The following is a 12412-nucleotide window of genomic DNA, read 5'->3' as shown; positions in this document are numbered from 1 at the left end:
AAGGTGACTCAGCTATTCTCTCACTTCTGGAGTTTTGTAGTTATCTTGGTAGGGGAAGATTGAACTTGTTCTGTGGCTACCCTTGCTCTATGTGGATGAGGTAATATCTTTTATTGGACCACCTTTAGTTGGTGAGAGAGACAAGCTTTCAAGCTACACAGAGCTCTTCGGGTCTGGGAAAGCTTCTCTCTTTCATCAAAATAAGCTGGTCCAATGAAAGACGATATCTCACCCACCTTGTCTCTTTAATATCCTGGGACAGATACGGCTGCATCAATGCTTGGTCTATGTGCTCATCTACTACAGGATTTTGGTCTCAAGGGGTATCAGTTTGCTACTTTTTATGATCTCTAATGTCACTCTAAAATGGTTGTGATTTTTATGAAAAATGAGGGGGGAAGATGGAAATTTCATTGTAGTTCCAATCTTTTAATTGGATTGCTGTTCTTAAAATAAGACTGGATCTGGGTGTCATTTTCTAGGCCCATATTTCTCTTAAATTTATTGGCTTTTTTGTTACACAGACACTACATACATACACATATTAATCTTACTAATTGAGGTAATTGTATTGAGGTTTCATTTGTTGATGTGCAATTCTTAACTTCAAACAGTGTGAAGAGTGTCTGTGCTGGCAGCATGGAGTCTGTATGGGTTTACTGGAAGATAATGTACCTGAGAAATATACCTGCTATATTTGCCAAGATCCTCCAGGTACAAAGATTTCTAAGGTTACAGACCCTTCTAATACATGTAGTAATTTTGTTAGCTTTTTATATCTATTACAAAGTATATATGTATAGTTTTTTTTCTTATACCACTAATTTCTGCCCTGTTAGTTTGTCTGTCCTTTTTAGATGATTGGATTTTTTTAAAAAGTGAATTTAATTTGCTTTCATTTGTTATTGTTTAGTCAACATTGTTCAGATGTGTTATGTGAAACCATAACAGGCGTTGGAATTAAATGTGTATAATTGTAAAGATACTCTTCATAAAACATACATTTTGCTGTTAACACAGATTTAAGTTGGGGTGTACTGTCTGACTGGAAAATACACATCAAGTTGTCTAATTTTTCAGTCTGTTTTATTTTTGAGCTCTCCTGAGAGTTTTTAATTTGTTTGAAACTAATGGTAAATTGTTGTAGACTAAGTGCTAGGAAGCTTTAGGTAATGCTGTAGTTTGAACTTAGTTAACCAAAGCAATTAATTGATGTAATATTGAACTAAGTAATGTTAAAGATGGTAAATAGAATGAAAATGGAATAATTTAATATTGTATCACTTTTGATATGTAATGTTTATGACAGTGGCATTTTCCCACACAGACCTCTGAGCATGTATCAGTGTAATGGAACCTGTGCCTGACAGTGTTGTTACAAATCACCACTTTTATTTTAAATATGCCTGTCTTGATGGCTGTGGCAGGCTCATCAACAGCAGTCCTGTAGACTCCTTTAAGGCTGATGCCAGTCCTACCTCATGAAATTAGCCAGCAGGAGGCTGTTTCCTAACAGCCATAACTATCTCTCCTCTCCCCTCCCTTCATCTCTGAAACGCATTTGTGATCCACTTTTTTTATTTTGTGTTAGAACATAGATACAGTAAGAAGCCATCAAAATAAATTCCTGTCGTGCACAATCTAAATTATTCAGATTGCATCACTCCATATCTTTTTTATTTTATTTTTTAAATCCATTCTTGAAATATTATAATAAAAGATATGCTCTAGTTCATACAAGAATTAATTCAGGGAAGTCCTATGACCTGTGTTATGATCACAGTGGTCCCGTCTGGACTTACAATCTATGATTTAGTAATTCCTTCAAATAATCACTCTTAACAAGTTTGCTGAATTTTTTTGGAGAAGATTGAGAAGTTTGGGGCTTGTCTCTCCAGTTCTCTTAATTGTTGGAACTTGAGGTAACTGACAGACTGTCTTCTGCACTGTCCCCAATACCTTCAAGGGTTTGTATGTTTTATACTCTGATCTATGCCCACTCTGGCTACTTAAAAAGTTGTTTGCTGCCATTGTGTTGCTGTTATTGAAGAGATATTATCAAGTCATCACTTAGCTGACTGGCATCCACCACTTACTATGGAGGTTCACCCCTCTTCAAGTCACAGGAGTCCTTCCCAGTAGTCTCCATGTCTGACCTTTCTTCTTTGGGGACAGCAAACCAGAAGGGTAATGGCCTTTTGGCTCCAAGTCCACCTCTAAATCAGTAACATCCTGGATAGATTTCAGTCCAGATTCAGTCTGTCTTAGGGTACGTCTACACTACCTGCCAGATTGGTAGTGATCAATCTATCAGGGATCGATTTATTGCGTGTAGTGTAGATGCGATAAATCGATCCCCGATCGCTCTCCTGTTGACTGCTGAACTTCAGCTCAGTGAGAGGCGGAAGCAAAGTTGACGGGGGAGCCGCGGCAATTGACCTCGCGCCGTGAGGATGCAAGGTAAGTCGAACTAAGATACGTCAACTTCAGCTACCCTATTCTCATAGCTGAAGTTGCGTATCTTGGGTCGACACCGCCCCACATCCTCCCTCCCAAGACCAGGCCTTGGGGAGTTGAGACTGCCAGTCAGGGTCCTAAATGATCTGTAGATTTTTAAATTAGGATGAATTGACATCGATTTTTGTTGTATTTGGCAGTTTTTCCTATCACTGACCACATGTTGCTTTATTTACTAAGGGATGTTGCTGGTGTGCCTGGAACTACTTTGCAGTGGTTCTGGTCATATCTACAAGACCTCACAATGTTGCTAGACAATGTCTGTCATTGCCTAGGGATTTGGATCCCTTAAAAGTCTGTCCTATTTACCATGAGGTAATATCTTTTATTGGATCAATTTCTGTTGTGTCTCAAATACCCTGGGGCCAACGCAGCTACATCAACACTGCAGTGTCCTGTTTACCACGTTGTTTAGTGTTTGCATAGAGAAGGTCTCTGGGTGAGGTCATCTCTAAACATTGGATGATCATATCACCATGGTGATGGTACACAATTGTACATCTCCTCCCCTGCCCTGTGGACCGTGATAGCTTGGACTGGGTATGTCCGAACTGACTCTTTCCACAAACTGTGGATGCCCCAGCCTACCCTAGTGATTTATTACTATTGTGTTTATCACATCTATTTTATAATGTGATAACTCAGTCGCATTTCAGCTGTTTCTGTGATACCCCAACCACCTCAGCAAGGGATAGATAGTCGTATATTTGCATAAGGTTTTGGTCAAAATTGTAAATTTCAGTGACTGCATCTTGGTACATGCATTCTACTTATAAAATGTGACTAATTAGGGATCAAAGAAACTATTGGTGATGGGGAAGTTCACAGCCCTGTGGTGTATTTGTTTGTCCACAGACTCTTTAAAATCATTTGCACTGAATTACATAGTGTCTTTATGCCTGAAGATTTAGTTACTGGAATGTGCAGTATTCTGTTGATAAGAATACATCAAAAATATGAAGATGTCAGTCAGTTGCAACTGTCTGGCATGGAAGTCCTCACTGAATACTGCTGCTTTACACTTAGGTAGAATTCCCTGACCTGGAGCAAGGTGTCCTATGTTCTTTCCACTTCATATGTTCCTTCTGTCTTTGGGGCAGTGGAGTGTCCCATGTCAAATAGACTTTTAGTAGTGCTATTGTTAAGAAGAGTTACTATTAATAAGGTGGTGCAAGGTTTATATTAGTCGATATCAAGTTAATGACAACTATTACCTGTAATGTTCACAAACCAAAGTTACCTTAATGATTATTTTAATCTACTCATTACTGTTGCTTTAGGTCAGAGATCCAGCTTAAAATACTGGTATGAGAAGGAGTGGTTAAGTAATGGTCACATGCATGGTTTAGCATTTCTGGAAGAAAATTATTCCCACCAGAATGCCAAGAAGATTGTAGCCACTCATCAACTTCTTGGGGATGTGCAGAAAGTGATAGAAGTACTGCATGGACTGCAGCTGAAGATGAGCATTTTACAGTAAGCAGTGTTTTGAAGTCTTAGCTGGCATGTACTAGATGTGAAACAGATTTCAAAGAGTAGAAAAATAACTGATAATGCAGATTTATTTTGATTTTATATACTGTTCCATAGATATATAGGCATGTAGTTTGATATGATGAGTTGTGAATTGAAAGAACAAAAATTAGCTGCAACTCCTTGGTGCAGTGAAACAAATTTATAAAATATTTTAAAAAAATTAAAAAATTGGTTTGGGGGTATAGATATACTCAAACAGAAGTGTGGAGAAAGAGATAGCAAGCAAGCAAGCAAAGTATAGAAGAAAACTCTTCTAGAATGTTTATAGAGAATACAGAAAAAAGCAGAATATGGATGATAGGTATATAATACTTATGTCGATATTCTTGACACATCTATCTTTTCTATCTCAATATTACTAAACCATAGTTTTGCTATTGGGAACATTATCTTTTTGCCCATCTCCATTGTTGCTCTATTATATATAGTGGAATGAGAACATTAATATCTCAGCAGCCTTTCAGTGGCTTGCCCACCACTTTATAATCTATTTGAGCTTTATTTTGTGGTTACCAATGCAACCAGAAAAATTACAAAATGTTCCATCATACATATATGTATTAGTAGATATGTAAAGTCAATAACCAACTTTTTTCTGCATTTTTATGAGTTGAGCAACGTTTTTTCAGTTGCCTTAATGTTCTGGGGATGAAAACAAAATGAATTATCCTAACCTCAAATCCATCAGTTTTAGAGTGTGATTTCCTAAATGTTTCTCTGTTCACTGATCAGTCGGTCACATAGCAGCAGCCATTTGGAAAGCAAAGCTCTTGGTGTCTTCGGCCTCTGTAAAGTGAAAGGAGAATTTTTAAATCTGTGGTGTCTGCAATGTGATAATTGCAATACCTTTAAGTGTTTGAATAGTGGATTGCAAAAAAAAAAGATACAGGGTCATGCATCGTGGAAATATGATGTATCCATTCATCATGAGATTCCTTAATCACCTCTGTGGAATACTCTTCTACTTAGTAGGAAGGAGGTGAAACTTAAATATCTCCGGCTCTTTAGGACCTTTCTTCCCAGTGTTGTACAAAAAGGGGACATGAGAGTTTTAGATCTTTAGATTCTTCAGCTATGGAACACAATATCTGTTTTGTGGCATTAAGGTATGAAACAAAACAAGAGTGTTTTTCTTATGGAATTTTTTCCTTTTGGTTTCCACCTTATCTTGATCTTGCTGTAAGGTATTGTACTAAATTAACTCCCAGTTTTCTCATAAAAGGCATCATTAAAGAATCTTCAAGAGATTTCTAGGTTTGAAGAAAAAGTATCTTGATGCTCTTCTTTGAGTGATGTCTCTATGGGTGCTCTTCTTCAGGTGATTGTGCGCCCCGAACCTCTAGTCAAAGAATTTTGACAGCAGTGCCATGTTGGGCAGCACATGCACTATTCCCATCTCATGCTTATAGCAGCGGTTAACTAGTGCTGTGTGACCAACCACCCTTCAGTTCCCTCTGAACTGCTCTTGGTCCAAGTCAGAGCTCCAGCATTGCCTCTACACGACTTACCTTAGATTTAGATTTTGGATTAGCTGCATAGTGTAGTAGCTAGAATGGTTAGTTAGAACTCATTCCTCTCTCTTTTTTTTTTCCTCCCTATTTTAAAAAAATACACACATACTAACACCAACATTATTTTTACGTTACATTTTCATTCACCCCTCGGGGACAATTTCACCTGAGAATGCCCGAGTCTCCGGGCTTTAAATGTTACCTCTCCTGCTGAGAGGCAATGCCAGTCTCGGACGGACATACCCAGTGTGTCTGCTGCTTGGGGGAGACACACATACACCAGAAGTGCTTCTACTGCCACAACCTTAGGACCTGCGCGAGGAAAGTGAGGAACCTTAAACTCAAACTCATTTTTATGGAGAAATCTCTCCGCCTGGCCTCCAACCCGGGATCCAAAAGTCCTCCCAGTCACTTGCCTCGGCTTCTGACAGACCTCCCTCACCAACTCTGCATGGGAGGGGCCTGTCTCCTTAAAAAAAGGCCCAAGAAGAAAGCTACCACTTCTCCCATAAAGCGAATCTCAAAAAAATAAGCATTCTCCAACTCTCTCCAGGTCATCGGTGCTGACCGTGCCACAGCTATGTACCTATGAGTCAACAGGATCTTGCAGTACCGTGTAACGGGTCGGACTCACCCCTGCGGCGCCTCCTGCTGGTGCTTCTGGGAATTAGCTCAGTCCAGTGTTCGGAGCGCCCTCTGCAGGCTGGTGATCCACCTGTCTTCAGGCCCCCGTGTCCCTCCCTGGACCCGGTGCCCTTTTACATGGGGTGCTGCCCCCTAGCAGTAACCCCTTTCTCTTAGGGTCTCCCCTCCTCAGGGAACCCTCACCCTCTATCCCCACCTTGCCTCAGTGTTGGCTACTGCCAGTCATTGTCTAGCCCCACACTCTGGGGCAGACTGCAGTATCAGCCTACTCATCACAGGCAAAAGGGTTTGGACCTGCTGCCTTGGCCTACCCCTGGGCTGCCCTCTGCAACCCCCAGTACCAGTTGGCCCTTCGCTAGGCCGCAGCCTGGGGCTTTCTAGGCTGGAGCTCCCCAGCTCCTCAGCCTTTCCCCAGCCCTGCTTCACCCTAGGTACCTTGCCTATAGCCCCTGCAGCCAGGCCCTTCTTCCTCTTCAGGCAGAGAGAGACTGTCTTTGGCTTCTAGCTTCCCTGGCCTTCTTATAAGGCCCTTGGCTCAGTTTGGGGCGTGGCCCCAGCTGCAGCCACTTCCCCAATCAGCCCAGCCTAAAGGCTGTCTTCTCAAGCCTCGGACCCTTCCCAGGGCTGTTTTTAACCCCTTCAGGGCCGGAGCAGGGGTTCACCCTGCTACATACCCCTAAAGTCAAAGACTCTAAGTGAGCTGGCTCTCAGAAAGATGGCAGAGACAAGACTGACCTTTCAACCACAGCACTGACTGCAGCAGCAAATCACAAATACCGAGTAACTATGCAGCGCCTCATCTTACGGTGCCATCTTCTGGCCCATACCTCAGAGACAGCGGTAACAAAGCCTACTTTACCTCCTTTGGTACAGACACCATCAGCACCAATTCCCCCAGTGCTGCAACACCTTCCAGTATCACAACAATACCCTGCACCACAGCAATTGCAGATGCAAGTCGATGGTACCAAGATCTCTTGAAATGCAGCAGTTTCTCTGACTTAATAGTTGCTGCGTCACCAGAATCACCTCTTCTCGGTACCGCTATAGCGTCTGTGCATTCAGCACTCATAGCAAACAGATCTGCCCCTCCTTTCTCTAGCGAGGGGGATGAGGAGGGAGAGGTTTATTCATCACAACACTCTTCACCCATATAATTTACAGGAACAGTGAGGACACTGTTCCAGGGGTGGTATGGACATCCGGGGGTGCCACCACCAATGCCATTCCCGCCACAGTGGCTGTACTGGGACCAGTGGGTAACATTACTCCAAGCCTCCCAGTACCTCCAGGGAAAAACAGAGACGCTCCCCATCAGTGTCAGAGGCAGAACCCCATGAGCTCTCTGAAGAGACTTTTGAGGAAACAGAGGCGGCTGTGGATCAGGAGGCCAATCCTGCAACTAACACCACCTCCTCTCCAGATGAGACCATCATGCCTCTGCCACCTACAACAGGAGACAATTTTAAGCAATTTCAGGAGCTGTTTAAAAGAATCACACGCATGCTCCAAATCCCTCTGGTTGCTGAGTCCCAACACAAATTGTTGCATATATTACACACGTCAGCCTCATCCAAAATGGTTCTTACCATAAATAAGGTACTCATGGAGCCTGCCAACACCATCTGGCAGACCACTGCAACGATCCACCCTACTTGTAAAAGGGCAGATAAAAAGTATTACGTCCCATCAAAAGCCCTAGAGTTTCTATTGTCATAACCCCAGCCAAACTCGCTGGTGGTAGAGGCAGGCAACACCATTCAAGGAGAAACCCATATCATAGAGTGGAAAAGATTGGATCTGTTTAGTCATAAGGCCTATTCGTCATCGAGATTACAGTTCAGAATAGCCAAGTGTGAGGCCTTGATGGTGAAATACAACCATACAAATTACTCGAAACTGTACGAATTTATTGACTTTATCCTGGAAGACACAAAGGTACAATTTAGGTCAGTCATCTCTGAAGGTCACCTCCTGGCATGAACAGCTGTACATGCTTCCTTAGAATCAGCAGACACAGTGGCAAGATCCATTGCAAACGCCATAGTCATGCGATGGGCCTCTTGGCTCCATCTATCTGGATTCCCAAATGGGGAGGTGCAATCCACTGTAGCGGATCTTCCCTTTGTAGGTCCAAAAATATTTGTAATTAAGACCGAGTCCCTCCATACATTGAAAGACTCTAGAGCAACTCTTTGGTCTTTAGGCATCTACACACCTGCACAAAAACGAAAACAAGGCAGATATTACTTATCACAATGCTCATGGCCAGCTCCCTACACACAGCCATAGAGGCAGTATGATACCCCCTCCCCCCCCAAATGGAGGGGACTAAATGGACTAAATCATTCAGGAAGGCACCAAAATTATTTCTCTCAACTACAGAGAGATCTAAAGGAGAAGCTCTATCTAAGCAAAAAGCAACGAAGAGTCCTGTGACACCTTATAGACTAACAGATGTATTGGAGCATAAGCTTTCGTGGGTGAATACCCACTTCGTCAGACTCTCCAAATGAATTTCAGAGTGCATTCATTTCTGCTGCTGCCAACACTAAGTACAACCCCCACCAGGGGCTAGAACACGTTCCAGCAGGTAGCTCTCTACAGTGGTAGCCTTCCTTAATAATGTACCTATTACAGACCTATGTAAAGCAGCCACTTGGGCATCAGCCCATACGTTCATTCAGCCATACACAGTAGAGAGAAATTCAACATCTGACACTTTTCTAGGACTCATGATCCTATCATCAATCATAGACCCAACTTCGAAGCCCCTCCTTTCCACTGACAGGCACTGCTCTACAGTCACCTGAAGTGGAGCACCCACAGGTACATCCTCGAAGAAGAGAATGTTACTTACCTTGTGTAGTAACTGAGATTCTTTGAAACGTGTCCCTCTGCAGGTGCTCCAGTATCCGCCCTCCTCCCTTCTACTTCAGAGTTCTGGCAAGGTCCTCTGTGGTAGAGAAGGAACCGAGAGGGGGTTGGTCGCACAGTGGTAGTTAACTGCCACTATAGGTGCAAGACTGAGACAATGCATGTGTGGCCTAACTGGCTACTGCTGTCGAAATTCTCCGACTTGAGGCTCTGGGGCACACAATCACCCGAAGTGGAGCATCCACAGGGACATGCATCATGAAGAATCTCAGTAACTGCACAAGGTGAGTAACCTTCTCATACTGATGAGAAACATCTTCATATCCTTTCAAAAAATATTTGGAGAGTGTCCTTAAGCACTCCTGAAGGAAGAGGGTGAAAAGATCAGTATTGGCTTTGACAGAATCAGTATAGGGTGAGCCAGCTTTCAGAAGCCGTTAGTAAACAGTGCCACTGGTCAGTGTTAGTTTGTTCCTTGGATGGCGCCTGGGGTCAGTGTTAATTTGTTCCTTGGGTGCTTCACTTTCAGATGTTCCTCCTGTGTGCAATAGGCCAATCCATCCTAGATTGACTTTTGTTGCTTCTCTTGTGAAGCTAGCCACCACACTGGTGACCCGGCCAAACCCTTAGTCTAATACTGATAGAAATACAAGCCATAACAGTAATTGCACTAATGGGAATGTATTGCTACATGCAACATCAAACCAAAAAGGCTAAATTATAGCACCGGGCTAAGAAGGTGTAGTTGTGCTTCCGGAACTGGACTGGAAAAGACATATATATGCAAGCCTCCTAAATTGGTGAATAAACCTGTAGTTGAAGGCACTTCTAGAGGTGAACACTGTCACATTTTGAAATCCTTATTTTTATTGGGGAAAAAACCCTTTACTGATGAGATTTGCCCTTTAAGAAGATTTGTGGTCTGTTCAAGGAGTTTCCCTTTAGGTCTCAGGCCTCCAGCTGTCAAGTCTCACTGAGCCAGGAGCTGCCTCCCTCTCCCTCAGAGCAGGGTTTTAGGCTTTCAGCTCCCCCTGCATTTCACGGTGATTATCCCAGCAGGTCTGACTTAGGGCTTACTTAGCACTTGCAATTTCACTTTCTCCAGGGACAAGTGACAGTGGTTCATCGGTGACCAAACAGTCCTCACCAGGTAAACTACATTTATTTAAGACAAAAGCATTACAGAAAACATCATAAACAATAACATTTAAATACATACTTAATCTTACAGAGTTCCCCCATCTTGCTTATGAAAACCCTGTCAGGCTCCAGTCCTTCAGACTCTTTAGCAGGTAACCACCACTTGCTGTCAGTTGGCTCAAAATCAGGCCCCCGAGTCCATTTTAAATGCAGCCAAAAGACTTTTTTTGTTCCCAGGACTCCTGAAACGGATAAAACCAGTCCCAGGGGGTCGAGTTCAAAATCTGGATGTCTCCATAATCAGCATTGGGATTCTGCATAAATCACCGCTTAGTGATCTCAGATCCCCCAAGCAATCCACACAGTGAGCCAGGAGCACACAAATACATATAACATGTATTGGTACAAAGGTCTCTGGGCCCATATTGTCTGGACCACCTCTTTGAAGTTTTCATGCTTTCAAGGTCTGGCTTAACATAAAGTTGAAACACTATTCTCCGAAGATGCTGCATGTGTTAGCAATATCTGTCACAGGCACCAACAATAGTCTCCTACAACATGTAGAAAGGAAATTTTAGCCACTCTAGCATGGATTTGAAAGGAATGTTTCAGTTGTGCAATTGTCATGTTGCCTATAAGATGCATATAGCAGACAGCTCAGTTGCAAACATCTTTAGCCTGGTATTACCCATTTATCATGTCTTCAGAGAGCTGTTTGACTTTTTTTTTTAATCTCTGGCTCTTTATTCTGGAAGACAAGTCTTGATAGACCATGCAGTGACATGGGGATTTCAGTTACTTTGGATTTCAAATTTGATGAATACTTCTCCGGGATGTCTCCTCCAATATTCTTTCAGGAGTTAGCCCAGGCTGTCATTTTATTTTCTTCTAGTTTGGGCCTGGTTCTAGTCTATGGAAATAATCTGTTCAGACATTCCAGAGATGCTAAATACTTTGCTTTCCTTTCCTTTCCTTTCTTTTTTTGCTGTTGACCCCTAATGGATAAGTGAAGGAAGTCAATGAAAATTACAGAAACCTAGTATTTATATTCATCTAAAATTCTTGGTTCCTCCTTAAACTATTTATAAGTATACCCATTTGCCCTGCTGTTGAAATAAATTCTTGCAGGATTATTCTGTACTATTCAACCTGATGGAAATTTAAGTAAACTAAAAAATGAAAAATATTATAGAAAAGAGTTTAGTGGGAAAAGTATGGGGTTCTAGTGTACACAAAGATAGGCTTGGCTAGGTGTGAAACTGCTCAAACACTTTATTTAAGTAATGAAATAATTTGCAAAGGAAGGGTCATTGAGGAACCAATATGACATGTATTATCAGGTTTATGGATTTAGTTTGGAGGACAATTTCTATACAGGTTGCTAGAAAATGACCCAGAAGGACCTTTCCAGTGCTGTGATCTGAGAGTTCATTTGGCTTAAGGCAGTGGTCCCCAACGAGGTGCCCGCAGGCGCCATGGCGCCCGCGGGGGCATCTTAATGCGCCTGCATCCTGGCCCCTGGGAGAGCACCCGCCGAAATGCCGCCGAATTTCAGCGGCATTTCGGCGGGGACGCCTCTCGATGACGCTTGTCGCCGACAAGTGATGTCATCAAGAGGCGTCACCCCTGAATTTCAATGGGGACGCCTCTCGCTGACGCCACTTGCTGTCGACAAGCGGCATCATCGAGAGGCATTGCCGCCGAAATTCGGCGGCATTTCGGCGGATGCTCCATCGCCGCAGTGGTCCTTCGGCTGGCACCCGCCAGCCAAAAAGGTTGGGGACCACTGGCTTACGGAGATTGCATTTGAAGTGCCTTGCTTCCTGTTCCTTTATTAAAGCTTGTTTCTTAACAGTAAATTAAAGTTTCATATAAATGACATGTATATAGGAACAAAGAGCAAGTATCAACTATTTTTCCAGTTTTTGTTACGTAATGGGTTATTTCTTTCCATGGTAAAATCAGAACTTTTTTTTTAGAATAATAGAGAGAAGAATACTTAATGTCAAATAAATCACAATGCACAAGTAATTCCTGGCATACTCATCCGAGAAATATATTTCCTGCTGGGAAAATTTCCTGATCCCAGAGTTTATATTTGAGTTCATTTTCACAAGTTTTTCTTCAACTATTAATACATGAAAGAATTGTTGTTAAAACCAAATACTGAGTGTGTTTGCTGTCTT

At 42.5% G+C, this 12412-nt stretch overlaps 1 protein-coding gene across 5 annotated transcripts in view; it reads left to right on the top strand.

The window, feature by feature from the left end:
- Window positions 1-12412, top strand: part of PHF20 (PHD finger protein 20) — a 193130-nt gene that overhangs the window by 162637 nt on the left and 18081 nt on the right. For all 5 annotated transcript variants that reach the window (XM_044985270.1, XM_044985267.1, XM_044985269.1 and 2 more), the window contains 2 exons: window positions 615-714; window positions 3798-3993. In XM_044985270.1, coding sequence (XP_044841205.1) covers window positions 615-714; window positions 3798-3993 — 296 coding nt within the window. The remainder of the gene's footprint in view (window positions 1-614; window positions 715-3797; window positions 3994-12412) is intronic.

The sequence above is a fragment of the Mauremys mutica genome, chromosome 13 (assembly GCF_020497125.1).
Source record: "Mauremys mutica isolate MM-2020 ecotype Southern chromosome 13, ASM2049712v1, whole genome shotgun sequence".
NCBI lineage: Eukaryota > Metazoa > Chordata > Testudines > Geoemydidae > Mauremys > Mauremys mutica.
Note: the sequence above shows the minus strand (reverse complement) of the source record. Positions and strands in the feature narration are given on the sequence as shown.